General features: G+C 45.2%; 1 protein-coding gene across 1 annotated transcript in view; it reads left to right on the plus strand.

Moving 5' to 3' along the window:
• Window positions 1-15,877, plus strand: part of RXFP1 (relaxin family peptide receptor 1) — a 523,212-nt gene that overhangs the window by 435,796 nt on the left and 71,539 nt on the right. The window contains exon 16 of the mRNA XM_077477119.1: window positions 7,907-8,317. Within this exon, the coding sequence (XP_077333245.1) occupies window positions 7,907-8,317 (411 nt within the window). The remainder of the gene's footprint in view (window positions 1-7,906; window positions 8,318-15,877) is intronic.

The following is a 15,877-nucleotide window of genomic DNA, read 5'->3' on the forward strand; positions in this document are numbered from 1 at the left end:
CCCCCATGTATACTCTCCTCCCACACTGTCCCCCCTGTATACTCTCCCCCCACACACTGCCCCCCTGTATACTCTCCCCCCACACTGTACCCCCTGTATACTCTCCCCCCACACTGTCCCCCCTGTATACTCTCCCCCCACACTATCCCTCCTGTATACTCTCCCTCCCACACTGTCCCCTGTATACTCTCCCCCCACACCGTCCCCCTGTATACTCTCCCCCCTCACCGCCCCCCCTGTATACTCTCCCCCCACACCTTCCCCCCTGTATACCCCCCCACACCGCCCCCCTGTATACTCTCCCCCCAAACCGTCCCCCCTGCATACTCTCCCCTACACTGTACCCCCTGTATACTCTCCCCCCACACTGTCCCCCATATCCTCTCCCCCCACACTATCCCTCCTGTATACTCTCCCTCCCACACTGTCCCCCCTGTATACTCTCCCCCCACACTGTCCCCCCTTTATACCCCCCACACCGCCCCCCTGTATACTCTCCCCCCACACCTTCCCCTCTGTATACTCTCCCCCCCACAACTTCACCCCTGTATACTCTCCCCCCACACCATCCCCCTGTATACTCTCCCCCCACACCTTCCCCCCTGTATACTCTCCCCCCCACACCTTCCCCATTATATACTCTCCCCCCCACACTGTCCCCCCTGCATATTCCCCCCCCCCACAATGTCCCCCCTGTATATTCTCCCCCCACACTGCCCCCCTGTATACTCTCCCCCTACACTGTCCCACCTGAATACTCTCCCCCCACACTGTCCCCCCTGTATACTCTCCCCCCACACTGTCCCCTCTGTATACTCTCCCCCCCACACTGCCCCCCTGTATACTCTCCCCTCACACTGTACCCCCTGTATACTCTCCCCCCACACTGCCCCCCTGTATACTCTCCCCCAACACTGTCCCCCCGTATACTCTACCCCCACACTGTCCCCCCTGTATACTCTCCCCCCACACTGTCCCCCCTGTATACTCTGCCCTCACACTGTCCCCCCCACACTGTCCCCCTGTATACTCTCCCCCCACACTGTCCCACCTGTATACTCTCCCCCACACTGTCCCCCCTGTATGCTCCCCCCCAGTGTCTCCCTGTGTGCTCCCCCCATGTCCCCCTGTGCAGGTGTGGCTTGGGATGCAGGGGGCCCCATGATCTTCTATTGCCCGGGGGCCCCATCAGTTGTCAGTCCGCCCCTGGTACTGTTACACCTCTCACTTTCTGCTCGAAAAGTGCTACCTACACAGAGGGACATGGGGACAGATGAAATTGGGGGGAGGTGTGAAGGGGACAGCTTACACTGGTTTGGGAGGACACAGGACACTGCTAAGGGGGGGGCAGAGGGCACAGGACACTGCTATGGGGGAGACACAGGACACTACAGTGGAGGGGATGTGATGTGAAGGGGACAGAGGAGCAGAGGATGCTACAGTTGGGGGGGGGTGACGTGAAGGGGACAAAGGACACTGCTGTGGGGGGGCACAGGACACTGCTATGGGGGGCAGGCAGAGGACACTACTGGGGGGTTATGTGAAGAGGGCCAAAGGGCACTGCTTAGGGGGAGGCACTTGACACTGCTATGGGGGGCTGAGTAAAGAAGGGCAGAGGACACTATGGGGAGATGTGAAGGGGGCACAGGACATTGCTTTGGGGGGCACAGGACACTACAGTGTTATTTGGGGCAGAGGACAATAGTGATGTGTGATGTGAAGGGGGATAGAGGACACTGTTAGGGGGGCACAGGATACTACAGTGGGGGTGGGGGTGGGGGGGGGCAATGTGAAGGGGCAGAAAACACTGCTATAAGGAGAAGAGCAGAGGATACTACAGTGGGGGGGGGGGTTATGTTAAGGGGGAAGGACACTGGTATGTGGAGAGAGAAGACACTACTGTATTGGGAGGGGGGGAGAGGGGCAGAGGACACTACTGTGGGGGGGGGGGGGGGTGATGTGAAGGGGAGCAGAGGACACTACTGTGGCTGGGGGGGCATAGGATGTGATTTATTTTTATTGGGAGCCTGATAGTTTGTTTTTAAGGGCGTTTCCTCCATGTTATCCAGGTAGATCTCAACCTCTGAAAGGTTGCCTACCCCTGCATTAAGGCAGCCCTAATCATGGCTTAACACAAAAAAACATACTTGCACTACTTTCGGCCACTGCACAGAGCATTCATACTCTGAAGTGCTGAATCACGGTCTTTATTTATACTGTATACTGTATATACATCGAGTTGCCATTTTGGATAAATGGCAAAACAGCTCAACATTTATATATCGTGTATTATTGTGTGTGCACTTTAACATGTGCACAAATGTGTGTATGAAGATACTCATAACTTCCCTCATAAATATATGCCCTGCAGGAAACAATATCTGTTCAATAAAGGAGCTGTAAATAATTATGCAGATACAGAAATATGTGAATAAAGTATGTCAGGGCTGGCCATTGCAACCAATAAGATTCTTGTTGCTTTTATAAAGGAAATGGAAATTAGTATGATCAGCGGCACAAAACTCATTCCTTATCTCATGTAGTCGATTGTATGTGCAATCTATTTTTTATTTCTTGTTAATCTTGGAAGAATAAGGGTCCAGGAGGCTGAGAGCCATGTATTTTATTGGAATTACGTGCAGGGAAATGGAAGATAACAGGAATTTGTGTCTGGAAGAAAACAGGAATTTGTGTCTAGAAATATTACATTGCTTTAGGAAAAAACACATCTTTGATCTGTTCAGTTACAATCTTTTCCTGGAACATTATGCAAAATCCAAATCTAAACCAATTTGTAAATCACAATATATAAATAATGAAATCACAAATATTATACTTGTCAAATACGTAACTCAAGATCTATCTATCTATCTATCTATCTATCTATCTATCTATGTTTGAAATCTTTGCAAACTTATGAAAAATAAAAAGGAAAAAAAATCCCATGTACATAAGTAGTCACAGCCTTTGTGCAATACTCTTTTGAAGCACCTTTAGCACCTTTAGCCTCAAGTATTTTTGAGTATGATGCTAAAAGTTTGGCACACCTCTCTTTGGGCAGTTTCTCTCATTGTTCTTTGCAGGACCTCTCAAGCCAAGTTGGATGGGTAGCGTAGGTGCATAGCCATTGTCAGATCTCTCTAAAGATATTCAATCGGGTTCAAGTCTGGGCTCTGGCTGGGCCACTCAGGGACATTAACAGAGTTGTCCCGTAGCCATTCCTGTTATCTTGGCTGTGTGCTTAGGGTCGTTGTCCCGTTGGGAGATGAACCTTCGCCTCAGTCTGAGGTCCAGGGCGCTCTGGAGCAAGTTTTCATCAATGTCTCTGTACATTGCTACATCCATCTTTTCCTGAATCCTGACTACTCTCCCAATTCCTGCTACTGAAAAATATCCCCAGAGCATGATGCTGCCACCACTGTGCTTCATTGTAGGGATGATATTGGCCAGGTGATGAGTGGTGCCTGGTTTCCTCCAGACATGATGCTTGCCATTCAGGCCAAAGAGTTCAATCTTTGTTTCACCAGACCAGAGAATTTTGTTTCTCATGGAATGACACCCTGTTTGGTTCGCACCAGAACTTTCGAACATCTCGAAAGTTCGGAAACGGATAACGAACCTCATTGAAGTCTATGGGAACGGAACTGGGAAAAGTGCCCATTTTGAAGGCTTATATGCAAGTATTTGGGCATACAGTGGTTGTGGGGGCCCAGATACTGCCCTGGGGGACATGTATAAAAGTAAAGTTTGTAAAAAAAATCATTTTTAATTGAGCAGTGATTTATTTATGCTTAAAATGAAAGCATAAAAATGAAAAATTCCTTTCAATATGGTGCATTAGTCTATCTGTAAAGTGGCACATCTGTACTGTGTATAGAAGCTGCTGCAGCAATAATTGTATTTATAAAGCCAAAAAAATGAAATTTTCCCTGCAAGCTTTCTTTATTTTGTAAGCAAAGGTTTGCAGAGCCAGTCTGTATGATAAGGCCACAATGTAGAGCACTGGGAACAAGATTAGAGATTTTTTGGTGTGTCTTCCACAGACTTTTAATAGAGGTAGCAGGAGCAGAAAAATTGGTCTTTGGGTGTCAGTGGCGCCTTCACACTGTAAATCTATAGAAGTACTCTTGATGGAAACAAGAATTGGCTTTACTGTTAAAAATTGAAATGATATGCACCTGTCAAACAGGTGCAGAAAAATTGGTCTTTGGATGTTAATTATGCCCAAGAAATCTACACGAGCAAAAAAAAAATTCCAGATGGAATCAACACCCACAATGCTAGGCAGCCTAGAAGTCCTGCAGAGATTCCAAATATCAAAAACACTAATGCCCTGTACACACGGTCGGCATTTTGATAAATGTCAGAAGGTCCATGGAGTCTGTGGACAGACTCATTCTATTATCAGTAACAAAACCCCCATGCCCGTTCAGAAAACATGCTGGATGCAGGGCAGTCCAGCAGCTCAATTGCATACTGGCCAAGTTCTGGCCAGTGGTCTATTCTCATGACCCAGTAAGCCAGTGATTCATTGACTGGAAAGCTCTACATCTCTGTTTTTGCCCCTAGATAATCATCCACCATGTGATGCAGACGCTGCTGATGGGATGTGGAAGCTGACTGCCCTGGGTGGTGAGGACTAAAGAAATTGTGAAAACATCATCACTTAGGCGGAGGCCTTCACCACCGCTCCTCTCTTGACCAACAAAAGCCTCATAACTATGTTTTCCATGACACTGTAACCTACCAGAGTCAGGAAAAGCTTTAGATAAACTCCTCTTTAAGGTGTTCAAGAGATTGCATCTTCTGCTCTCTCTATGGGGAAGGTATAAGATCTGAGACTTTCCCCTTGTAACAGTGGTAAAGGAGGGTTACCAACCAATAGTGATCCTTCTCATTTACGCCATGCATTCTTGGGTGCTTTTGCATGCTTTGAAGCATGAGGGAGCCCATGCACCACAAATTTGCGGAGGCATGAGACGCAGACTGCCCAGGGGTCACTGAGGATTATAGTATCTGGAACTGCCTCCTCACAGCCACGTACTACTCCAAAGGGTTCTGGGGATGGAAAACCATCTCTTACTGTTTGACGTATGTCTTCCTCTGTTTCAATGCCTCCAAAACTGACAGAATCCTCTTCCCCCTTCTCCTCTTGCGTGTTCTGTGATGTAGGAACAATGGTGTCTGCATAAAGTGGGCATTGAGAGGAGAGGAAGTCCTCCTCTTACTCCCGCTGCTCAGCCTCAGGTGCCCTGTCCATAATGTCATGCAGAGACTGCTCCAGCAGGAACACAACAGGGATGTATGCATTGTCATGGCTCACCATCCTTGTGGCTTCCTCAAATGGTGACAATACAGTACATGCATCGTTTATGAGCAGCCATTGGCATGGGGAAAAAAAGCAGAGCTGGCCTGTGCCTGTCCTTGTGCCATACTCACACAGGTACTTGTTGACGGCCCTCTGATGCATGTGCAGCTGCTGCAGCATTGCCAAAGTGGAGTTCCACCTTGTGGGCATGTCACAAATCAGGCGGTTTACGGGAAGGTGGAATTCCCGCTGAATTTCAGCCAACCGAGCACTGGCTTTGTATGACAGCTTAAAATAGCTACAGAGTCTTCTGGCTTGCTTTAGCAGATCTTCCAACCCTGGGTACCTATTTAGGAAACGTTGCACCACCAAATTGAGGGCATGTGCCAGGCATGGCACATGTGTCAACTTTCCCTGTCTAAAGGCGGACAGGAGGTTTGGGCCATTATCGCACACCACCATTCCTAGCTCCAGCTGACATGGTGTGAACCACCTCTGGGCCTGCCCCTGCAGAGCTGCAAGAATCTCTGCTCCAGTGTGGTTCCTGTCCCGAAGACACACCAGCTGAAGCACTGCATGGCACCTTTTAGCCTGACTCATTGAATAGCCCCTTGAACACTTAGGGGCTACTTGTGGTTCATAGGATAATTCAGCAGATGAGGGCATGGAAGAGGAGGAGCTGTAACATACTGCACTAAAATGCGTTAAACAGAAGGTAGTGCACTGAAATATACAGCGTTAAACTTGCAGCAATGCACTGAAATATACTGTATTAAATGCGCACTAACGCACAGAAATATACTGCGTTAAATGGCATGTAACGCACAGAAATATACTGCGTTAAACTTGAAGAAACGCACGGAACTGTACTTTGTTAAATGGAAGGTAGCGCACTGAAATATGCAGCATTAAACTTGCAGTAATGCATTAGATTCACACTAAACTGATATTCTACACTGACAATAAAATCAGAATAGCACACTATAGCACAGTGGTCATCAACCCTGTCCTCAGGGCCTGCTAACAGGTCAGGTTTTATGTATTACCTCTGGGAGATGCAGAATAGAATACTGCTATCACTGAGCAGCAAATTATATCACCAGTGATATATTTCAGTTATCTTGCAAACCTGGCCTGTTAGTGGGCCCTGAGGTCAGGGTTGATGACCACTGCTATAGCGCACTAACTGTCTAGTAGCAGTGAACAGAGCCCTGTTCTAGCTCTCTCCACGCTGATATCACAATAAAAATAGCCGCTATTAAAATAATATTTTTATAGTGTGAGGCGGGACTAAGAGCAATGAGCCATGATTGGATAGAGTCATCATGACCACTTTCAATCATGGCTCTGACAGTGCTCTGTGCACTGATTGGGCAAAGCTTTCATTGCTTCAGCCAAACAGGGATTCCAATGCACTCTGCGGTGGTGCAGTGCATTGTGGTCATTCGGCAGGCCAAACAAATGGTCGAAACACCCCGATAATTTGCGCGTTCGGCGAACATCCAATGTAGGGCCCAAACTCATGCTCGGGCTGAACAGTTCGCCCATGCCTACTCATTGTCTGAGAATCCTTTAGGTGCCTTTTGGCCAACTCAAGGTGGGCTGTCATGTGCCTTTTACTGAGGAATGGCTTCCGTCTGCCTACTCTACCATACAGGCCTGATTGATGGAGTGCTGCAGAGTTGGTTGTTCTACTGGAAAAAGTGATCACCGGGTTCTTGGTCACCTCCCTGACTAAGGCCCTTCTCCCCCAAACGCTCAGTTTGGTTGGACGGCCCACTCTAGAAAGAGTCCTGGTAGTTCCAAACGTCTTCCATTTACAGATGATGGAGGCCACTGTTCTCATTGGGACCTTTAATGTTGCAAAAAAAATTCTGTACCCTTCCCTAGATCTGTGCCTCGATACAATCCTGTCTCAGAAGTTTACCAACCATTCCCTGGACTTCAAGGCTTGGTTTGTGTTCTGACATGCACTGTTAACTGTGGAACCTTATATAGACAGGTGTGTGCCTTTTCAAATCATGTCCAATCAACTGAATCTACCACAGGTGGACTTCAATCAAGAAACATCTCAAGGATGATAGTGGGGATGCACCTAAGCTCAATTTTGAGAGTCATGTAAAGGCTGTGAATACTTACGTACATTTTTTTAGTTTTTTTATATTTAATAAATTTGCAAAGATTTATTTTCTTTTTCAAATATTTTATTGAATATAATGCAATAAAAAGAGTCATACAATAGATTTATAGTTAAGTAGAATGTATAAAAGTGTGAAATGAGGCTTCTCAGTATATTAACAGGAGGTGAATACTATAATAACAGTCATGTAATTTGGGATATATTAGTTTAACACATTTTAGCTAAAGATAAACATGTAAAATTTGCAAAGATTTCAAACAAACTTCTTTCACAATGTCATTATGGGGTATTGTTTGTAGAATTTTGAGGAAAATAATAAGTTTAATCAATTTTGGAATAAGGCTGTAACATAACAAAATGTGGGAAAAGTGAAGTGCTGTGAATACATTCTGGATGCACTATATCTATCTATCTATTGCAATTGCCATTTTAAACCAAACCTCCTTTATGCCTATCAGGTGCTGATTGCCTAATGGGAATATATTTATTTGTCATTGGATATTTTGACCTGAAATACAGAGGTGAATACAACAAAAATGCTCAGGCCTGGATGGACAGTACTCAATGCCGATTGGTTGGATCATTAGCCATTTTGTCTACAGAGGTGTCAGTCTTACTTCTTACCTATTTGACTTTGGAGAAATACATCTGTATTGTGTATCCGTTCAGATGTCTGAAGCCTGGAAAATATCGAACTATCATAACTCTGATACTCATTTGGATTGTTGGATTTATTATTGCATTCATACCTCTCAGCAATGAACATATTTTCCACAATTACTATGGCACAAATGGGGTATGTTTCCCACTACATTCGGAGCAACCAGAGAGTACTGCAGCACAGATATACTCAATCATTATATTTCTTGGTGAGTAGTACCTATAACACAATTAAATGTCTACCATGAAATAGTAGTAAGTATAGCTTATGGTCGATATATGAATAGCTCAGTTTAGCCACATTAAAAATGTATTAGTTCTTATCCATTACTTCATCCATCTTCATCCATGAATTGTCCTTGCTGTGTCCTTCCTTTGTCTTTGTCCTTGTGTATGCTATCTGCATTGTGCAATATCGTGCATTGTGCCTTTCATAAACCAGGTTTATAAGCTCCTCATGGGAGACATCTCTTGCCTTGTTTCTCCCTGGGCATGTACTGGGGATGTACTTCCTATGTCCAACTACTACCTGGGTCATAGGTTGAGTTCACAGATAAACAAAAAAAACAATAATAATTTCTTCAAAACGGATCTTAACTGATTGGACATTGACAGACATTGTCCGTTAACATCAGTTAATATCCGTTTTCACGGATCTGGACGTAGCCTTGCACGTTAAAAAAAACGGATAAAATTACAAACAAGGTTAATGGATGGTAACGGATGGTCATCCATTTGCCCATGGGAATACATTGTCGTCCGTTGACAGACAGAGGAAAAACTTATAGATGGTCCATCCGTGTGAAAGGGACCATACTCTCTCAACTTTCCTGCAGCATTCCTAATGCAAGATATATGACTAACAATAAAATGAAACAGTGTAAATCAATATCGGTGATCATACACAATAAAAAAACACATTAAAATCAAAATGTCCACATAACATCCATATAAAATGTGATTGGTTCTAAAAAAATGTGCAGAAAATGAATCCATGTAATATATAGAAGACTCCAAATAAAAGAGGTATTTCAAAGGAGTTCCACCACCAAAGATCAAAAAGGGTCCTCCTGTGACATCCAACACCTTATTAATAAGATGGACCATCTATTTCTAGAGTGGTCAAACACACTTTCAGATAAACCCTTGCAGGGTAAGATAAGTGATGAGGCCTTTTATGGATCACTTTAACATGCTAATGTTAGGGGAATACGTCCAATGGTATCAGTCTCCCGAAGGGATGTCCCGATCAGTCTTGGCCAAATGGGGTTGGTATATAGAAAAAGAGCTCCAATATTGTAATACTGTATAAAACTAGTTTAATTAAAAAAAAAACAAAAAAAATACTTACAATAATTAAAACATGAGCCTTGATAAAATATTTGCTTGCCGGCAAACAGAAACAAATAAACTCGCACTTCTGGGGTCATGCAGGACGTGATAGCATCAGAGCATAGCTCCCCCTGATACGCTCTGACACTATCATGTCTAGCATGACCACAGAAGTGCGAGCATATTGGGTTTCTGTTTTCCGGCAAGCAAATATTTTATCAATGCTTGTGTTGTTTTTATTTATTGTAAGTAGTTTTTTGGCTTTTTTTATTTAACTAGTTTATAAAGTATTACACTATTGCAGCTCTTTTTCTATATACCAACCCGTTTGGCCACGACTGATCAGGACATCCCTGCAGGAGTCTGATGCCATTGGATGTATTCCCCTAACATCAGCATGTCACAGTGGTCCATAGAAGGCCTCATCACTTACCTTACCCTGCAGAGGTTTATCTGTAAGCGTGTTTGACCATTCTAGAAATAGATGGTTCATCTTATCTGGTAAGCGTCCCCATTACTAAGGTGTTGGATGTCACAGGAGGACCTTTTTGATCTTTGGTGGTGGAACTACCTCTATTATTGGGATTCTTCCATACACCACGTAGATTAATTTTCTGCACATCTTTTAGAACTGATCACATTTTATATGAATGTTATATGGACATTTTGATTTCAATGTGGTTTATTATTGTGCAAGATCACAAATATTGATTTAAACTGTTTCCAATTTTTGTCAATTCATATCTTTCTGGTTCATATATTGATTAGTGTGACTTTTTATTGTTTATTATATGTTACACTATGCCTATATCACATGGTTCACTGTTATTTTGGTTTTAGGCTTTAGCATGGTATACTGCTTAGTATTATTTGACTACGCAGAATAATCTAGGAGTAATTAAAGATGACCAATGAAATTCTTACTGTGTATGTGATTTACATTTGTAAAATCATATCATACATATTATTATATAATATAATTTAAATAGCAAGTCTGGACAAAAATTTAAGGGCTTTCAAACAAAAGTAGTTGACTCAATACTGGTATGTAAGAACGTTCGGAGAAATTAACTTTTAGGATTTTCCATATCAACATTCAAATGACCAGCTTAAAGTAGAACTGTAGACAAACTTTCTTTTTCATTTTGGATAGAGTAAGGGAGGGTTATAACCCCTGTTAGATTTTATTTCTGCATCTGTGTCCCATTGCAGATATTTCCCTTCACTTCCTGTATCATAGCTAAACAGGAAGTGAGAGGAAATCCCTGCAAATTAAGAGATTGTCTCCAGGACCCCCAGTTCACCAGAACCAGTGTCTTCATTGGAAGGTTTTCCGTCTGTTACCTTTCTAGGGACAACCCAAAAATGTTCTTTTACTTTCACTTTCACTTTCAATAATAATGGAAAGTGAAAGGACAAATAAAGAGGATGGATCTCCTTAATGGGGACATAGACAGCCATACAAACTGACAAGCACTCTAGTCCCTCTGCACTCTATCCAAACCTTAAAAAAAAAAGGTTTGACTTTAATTATACTTCAACTTCTAATTAACAGGTGTAGCGCCTGCCAAGCGTGACCCATTGAAGTGAATAAGGGTGCTCTGCAAGTGCCCTACAACCCTGTGCAGTACAGCAACCAAAGGGTTACAGCAGGCAATGAGGCATTCTATCACCCACCTCTCCCATTACTCCACCATGTGTGCATCCTTGTTACCTGTCCCCCCTTTCCCACTTACTGTGTCACCCTCCACTGTATCCATCTATTAACCATACACAGACAGAGCTCAGATCATCAGCACGGCTCTTAAATTGCAATCATGTCCCTCCTCCCCAGCTCCTCTTCCTGTCTGTGTAGATGATAACCCTGGAGCCAAGGAGGGGGAAGAGGATCGTTACCTGAGATCTCGCATTATAATAACAATACAAACAATAGCTATAAATGATAATCCAATATGAGTTTACTTGAAAATCTCTTTTCATGTTGTGAGTTCTGTCTGTCTGCTGGCTATATCTTCCCAATTTCCGGCCTGCTTTGCAGCTTCACCTCTGCTGTTTACTCTCTATTTATAAAGACTACATATCCCATGGTACCGTGCTGCTTGAAAGAAGTGATTTTTGTACTGACTCCACCTCCTGAAGCTCCTCCTCTCAGCACCTCTGTAGTTTTGAATAAAAATTCCACCCCGAGCCAGACTCGGGAATACCGTCAGGGGGGTTAATGAGGGTGGTCTGAGGGCCTGACATCCTCTAGTGAGTCCTGTGCTCACTGCCTGACACTTCAAGCTTGAAAGATGGTTAGCTATGAGTAAGCACTGTTTACGGTGCGAAACGTGTCAGCATTTTCCTGTACCCTGTTATTCCTTTTGCTGTGGATTTTTTGATCTTGTTTTGATGTGACCCACATTGTTTCAATTAAAGATGGGATTCCAAGTCTTTTTCCAGTGTACGCCTATCCAGAGTTTTGTCCTGCTTGTTTGCTCAGTGTGTGTGTAATGGTCAGCACCTGGGGCTCATCAATAGGAGACAGAGCTTCAGTCCTCGAGGATTACTTTGGAGCGGTGGTTCATCCTTTCTATCAATTGCAATCTCCTGATCCATCCTTTCCTTGTCCTGTTCGTCCACTGTCCCCAACTGCTGATCTCCCGTTGATGACCCTGGCCTGGCTACATTTATGATTCTGGTATTACCCATTATATGTATATATCTGTCTGTTTATTATTATTATTTGTGGGACTCTGTTTGTGGTTGATTGCACACTGTATTATATTGGAGGTGGTTATGTTTATATTATTCACTTATCTCAATAAATCACTATATTTTCACTTATATACGTTTGGGTTTCCTCTGTTGCAGTTCATGCAGTTCTGGTCATGCCTGCTACGTGACAGTATACCAAGGCCATCCCTGACCAGAAGTGGCTGCACAGAGGAACCATTTTTGTTTACTGTTGTGAGATGAATTCTGATGTGATTGTTTACTATGCTCTGCTGGCGTCCAGAGAGTGGTGAATATCTCTGCCAGACACTGAAAGAGTGGACCAGAGACCAGCTGCTAGAAATCATTTGTTTGGCTCACTCCCTGGTTGATCAGGGTTATTTGCTGTTTGGGGATGTGCAGCCTCTAATTCAAATATGTACAGAGTTGGCCCTGTCCTGCATTCCAAAGGGCCATGATGATTTTTCTCCTCCTTTCAGTATTAATCAGGTTGTATCTCTGGTATGGCTTTTGGAAGATGATCCAATGTACTTTTTTGAACACTACTCAGCCTGTTCACAACAGGTGATAACAGAGTGTGTTGAGTTCCTTGTCAGACAGGCAGAATGTAAACTGCAGTTTGTGCAACCACTTCTCTTAGCATGGTCTGATACGTTTGTTATGGGTTAGCCCCAGCTAACCCATAACAAACCACCTCTGCCATCAGACACCTGCCTGCCCAAATGTCTTTTTCGCCATCACACATGGCAACCTCAGTCTCAGCCCAGTATACTCTGCTCACCAAATACCAATACCTAGTTTCTACTCCCGCAACCTATCCTGCCTTTAATCCACCTGCCTCCTCTCTGTTGCCTAGAACCCCACAAAAACTTCCTCTAGCTACTGTTTCCTCTTTACCTGCCATATTCCAGCCCTCCTCTCCAGTTTGCTTCACCCCTTACCTACAGTCCTGCAGTTACCTACAGGACTTCAGTAGATAAGACAAAAAAGAAACAGAAGTTCTTTCCAACTCATTTGATCCTGCCAGTAACCCAACCTGCCTCCATACCAGCCAACCTGCTCCAGCCTGCTTCCACACCGACCGACCCGCTCCAATCTACCTCCATGACTACCAATAGAGCCAAGTTGGCCTCCAAAGATATTGAACTTAAGCCTGACAACTTTCTGCCTGCTGTCCAGCCTGGAGTTCCGGTGTCTGTGTCCCAGCCTGAAGTTCCGGTGCCAGTGTCCCGGCTTGAAGTCCCAGTGCCAGTGTCCCGGTGCCAGTGTCCCGGCCTGAAGTCCCAGTGCCAGTGTCCCGGCTTGAAGTTCCGGTGCCTGTTTCCGGGTCTGAAGTTCCAGTTCCATTGCTCAGCCTGTGGAGCCGCTGCTTGTTGCTCAACCAGTGGAGCCAGTGCCTGTTGCTCAGCCTGTGGAGCCGGTGCCCGAAACCCAGTCTGTTAAACCAGTGCCCGTCACCCGGCTTGCTAAGCTAGTACCCATCATCTAATTTGCTGAGCCGGTGCCCGTCACCCAACTTACTAAGCCAGGGCTTGTTACTCAGCCTACTGAACCAGAGTCCACTACCCAGCTTGTGGAGCCGGTGCCCGTTACTCAGCCTGCTGATACGGTGCTTGCTTCCCTGCCGGATGACCCGTAGCCTGCCGCCCTACCAGATGACCCAGAGCCTGCTACCCAGCCCGATGTGGCCCTGTCTGCTGCCCAGCCTGATGTGCCTCTGTCTGCTGCCCAGCCTGTGCCCATGCCTGCTGCCCAGTTTGATGTGCCTGCTGCCCGTTGCGCGGTTTAAAGCCATGGAATTTCCACATGCCCAGCTTGATGTGACTCTGCCCGATGCCTGGAATGATGCTATGAACTCTGTCAGGAAAGGTTCCATCTGCTAATGGCTCTTTCAGGCATTTGGCGTGCAATACTGATATCCACCAGCGGGTTTCTCTTGACAGTCTGGAACTGTCGGGGGAGCTCTCTCCTGCCGGTGGTATTACTTGATATTTGGGCCGCTGTACTGGCAGCCACCAGCAGGTGGTTCCTGGCAGTGTGGAGCCCACATCATCTCCTGTGATCAGGCATCACCTGAGCCTGATTGCAGGATATGTGTATAAATACCCGACAAGTATACACACACTTTGCCTTGGGATCTTCCTTGCGCCCTGACCTGAACCTGAGAGCTCTGAACCTGAACTTGATCCTGTCTCTGAACCTGATCCCAGTACCTGTACCCATCCCTTCTGTGATCCTGTTACCCTTACCTTACAGCCTGATCCATCCATCCTCTCCTTGTCCTGTTTGTTCCCTGTCCCCATCTGCTGATCTCCCGATGATGGGCCTGGCTACGTTTATGATTCCAGTATTCCCCATTATATGTATATATCTTTCTGTTTATTATTATTATTATTTGTGGTTCTCTGTGGTTGGTTGGTTTCACACTGTATTATATTGGAGGTGGTTGTGTTTATCATTCACTTATCTCAATAAATCACTATATTTTCACTTATATACATTTGGGTTTCCTCTGTTGTGGTCCACGCAGTTCTGGTCCTACATTATACGTGACAATGACCGGTTTGGTGGTGGGTCAGTGATGGTCTGATGAGGCATATCAATGGAGGGACTCACAGACCTCGACAGGCTAGATAAGTGTTTCTCAACCAGGGTTCCGCCAGAAGTCCCCAAGGGGTTCCGCCATGATTCAACATTATGACGGATAGTAGATTCACTGTCAGCGCGCATTGATACCCGATGCCCTCTCTGTAGTTCGGGCTCAGAAAATTCAGAGGGCGGAGTCGGGAGCAATGCAGAGAGCGGGAGATCTGAATTCAGAGCATGGAGGTGGGGAGCCGAGAATGGAGGCATAGAGATGGGGAGCCGTGGGAGCTAAGGGAGCTCAGAGTGGAGGCATGGAGCTGAGGGAGCCCAGAATAGAGACCATGGAGGCAGGGAGCTGTGGGAGCAGAGAATGAAGACCGGAGGCCGGAAACACCAGATCGGTGAGATCCTGTCTGAATGGTAGCAGTGATGCACACTTTGGATAGCAGAGAAAAGGAGCACATGGCTGGATCAGGAGGTGAAATCCTGTGTACAGAAGGGGTGAATGCAGACTGCAGGGGGGGGATCAGAGAACAGGAGACGGCACCCTGTGTATAACAGCACTGAATGCAGACTGCAGAGGGGAGAGTAGAGAGTGGAGGCAAACAGCTGGATCAGTCTGAATGTAGCAGGAGGCGAGATTATAATAGCTTTATGTTATGCCATAATTGTACATAATGCTATTATGATGTCACCTCCTGCTACATTCAATGTCATCCAGCCACAGGTCCCTCCACTTTGCTACCCCCCCCCCCCCTGCAGTCTGCATTCAGTCACTACCATACACAGGATCTCGCCTCCTGCAACATTCAGCCATGTGCTTTCACTGTCAGCACTCTTCCTGGCACCCCCCTCACACGTTCAGAGGAGCTGGAACTATAGAGGAGGCACCAGGTATTAATGTGCATTGACAGTACTCGCTGTCAGTGCACATTGAAAACAACATCAATATCATATGTATGTTTTTCTGCACAGAAATATGCAACATGTATGCATTTTTCTGCAGAGAAAACTACTCAAATGACACCAACATTGTGGTGTGAACAGGGTACATAGAAATCAGTTGTTTTCTTTGTCCTTGCAGTTAGGAAATTCCTACAGTAGGGAAATGCATGTCTCTGTGCATGATGTGAACA

Source organism: Lithobates pipiens, unplaced genomic scaffold (assembly GCF_037356315.1).
Source record: "Lithobates pipiens isolate NorthernLeopardFrog02 unplaced genomic scaffold, aLitPip1_a1.2 Scaffold_13, whole genome shotgun sequence".
Lineage (NCBI taxonomy): Eukaryota > Metazoa > Chordata > Amphibia > Anura > Ranidae > Lithobates > Lithobates pipiens.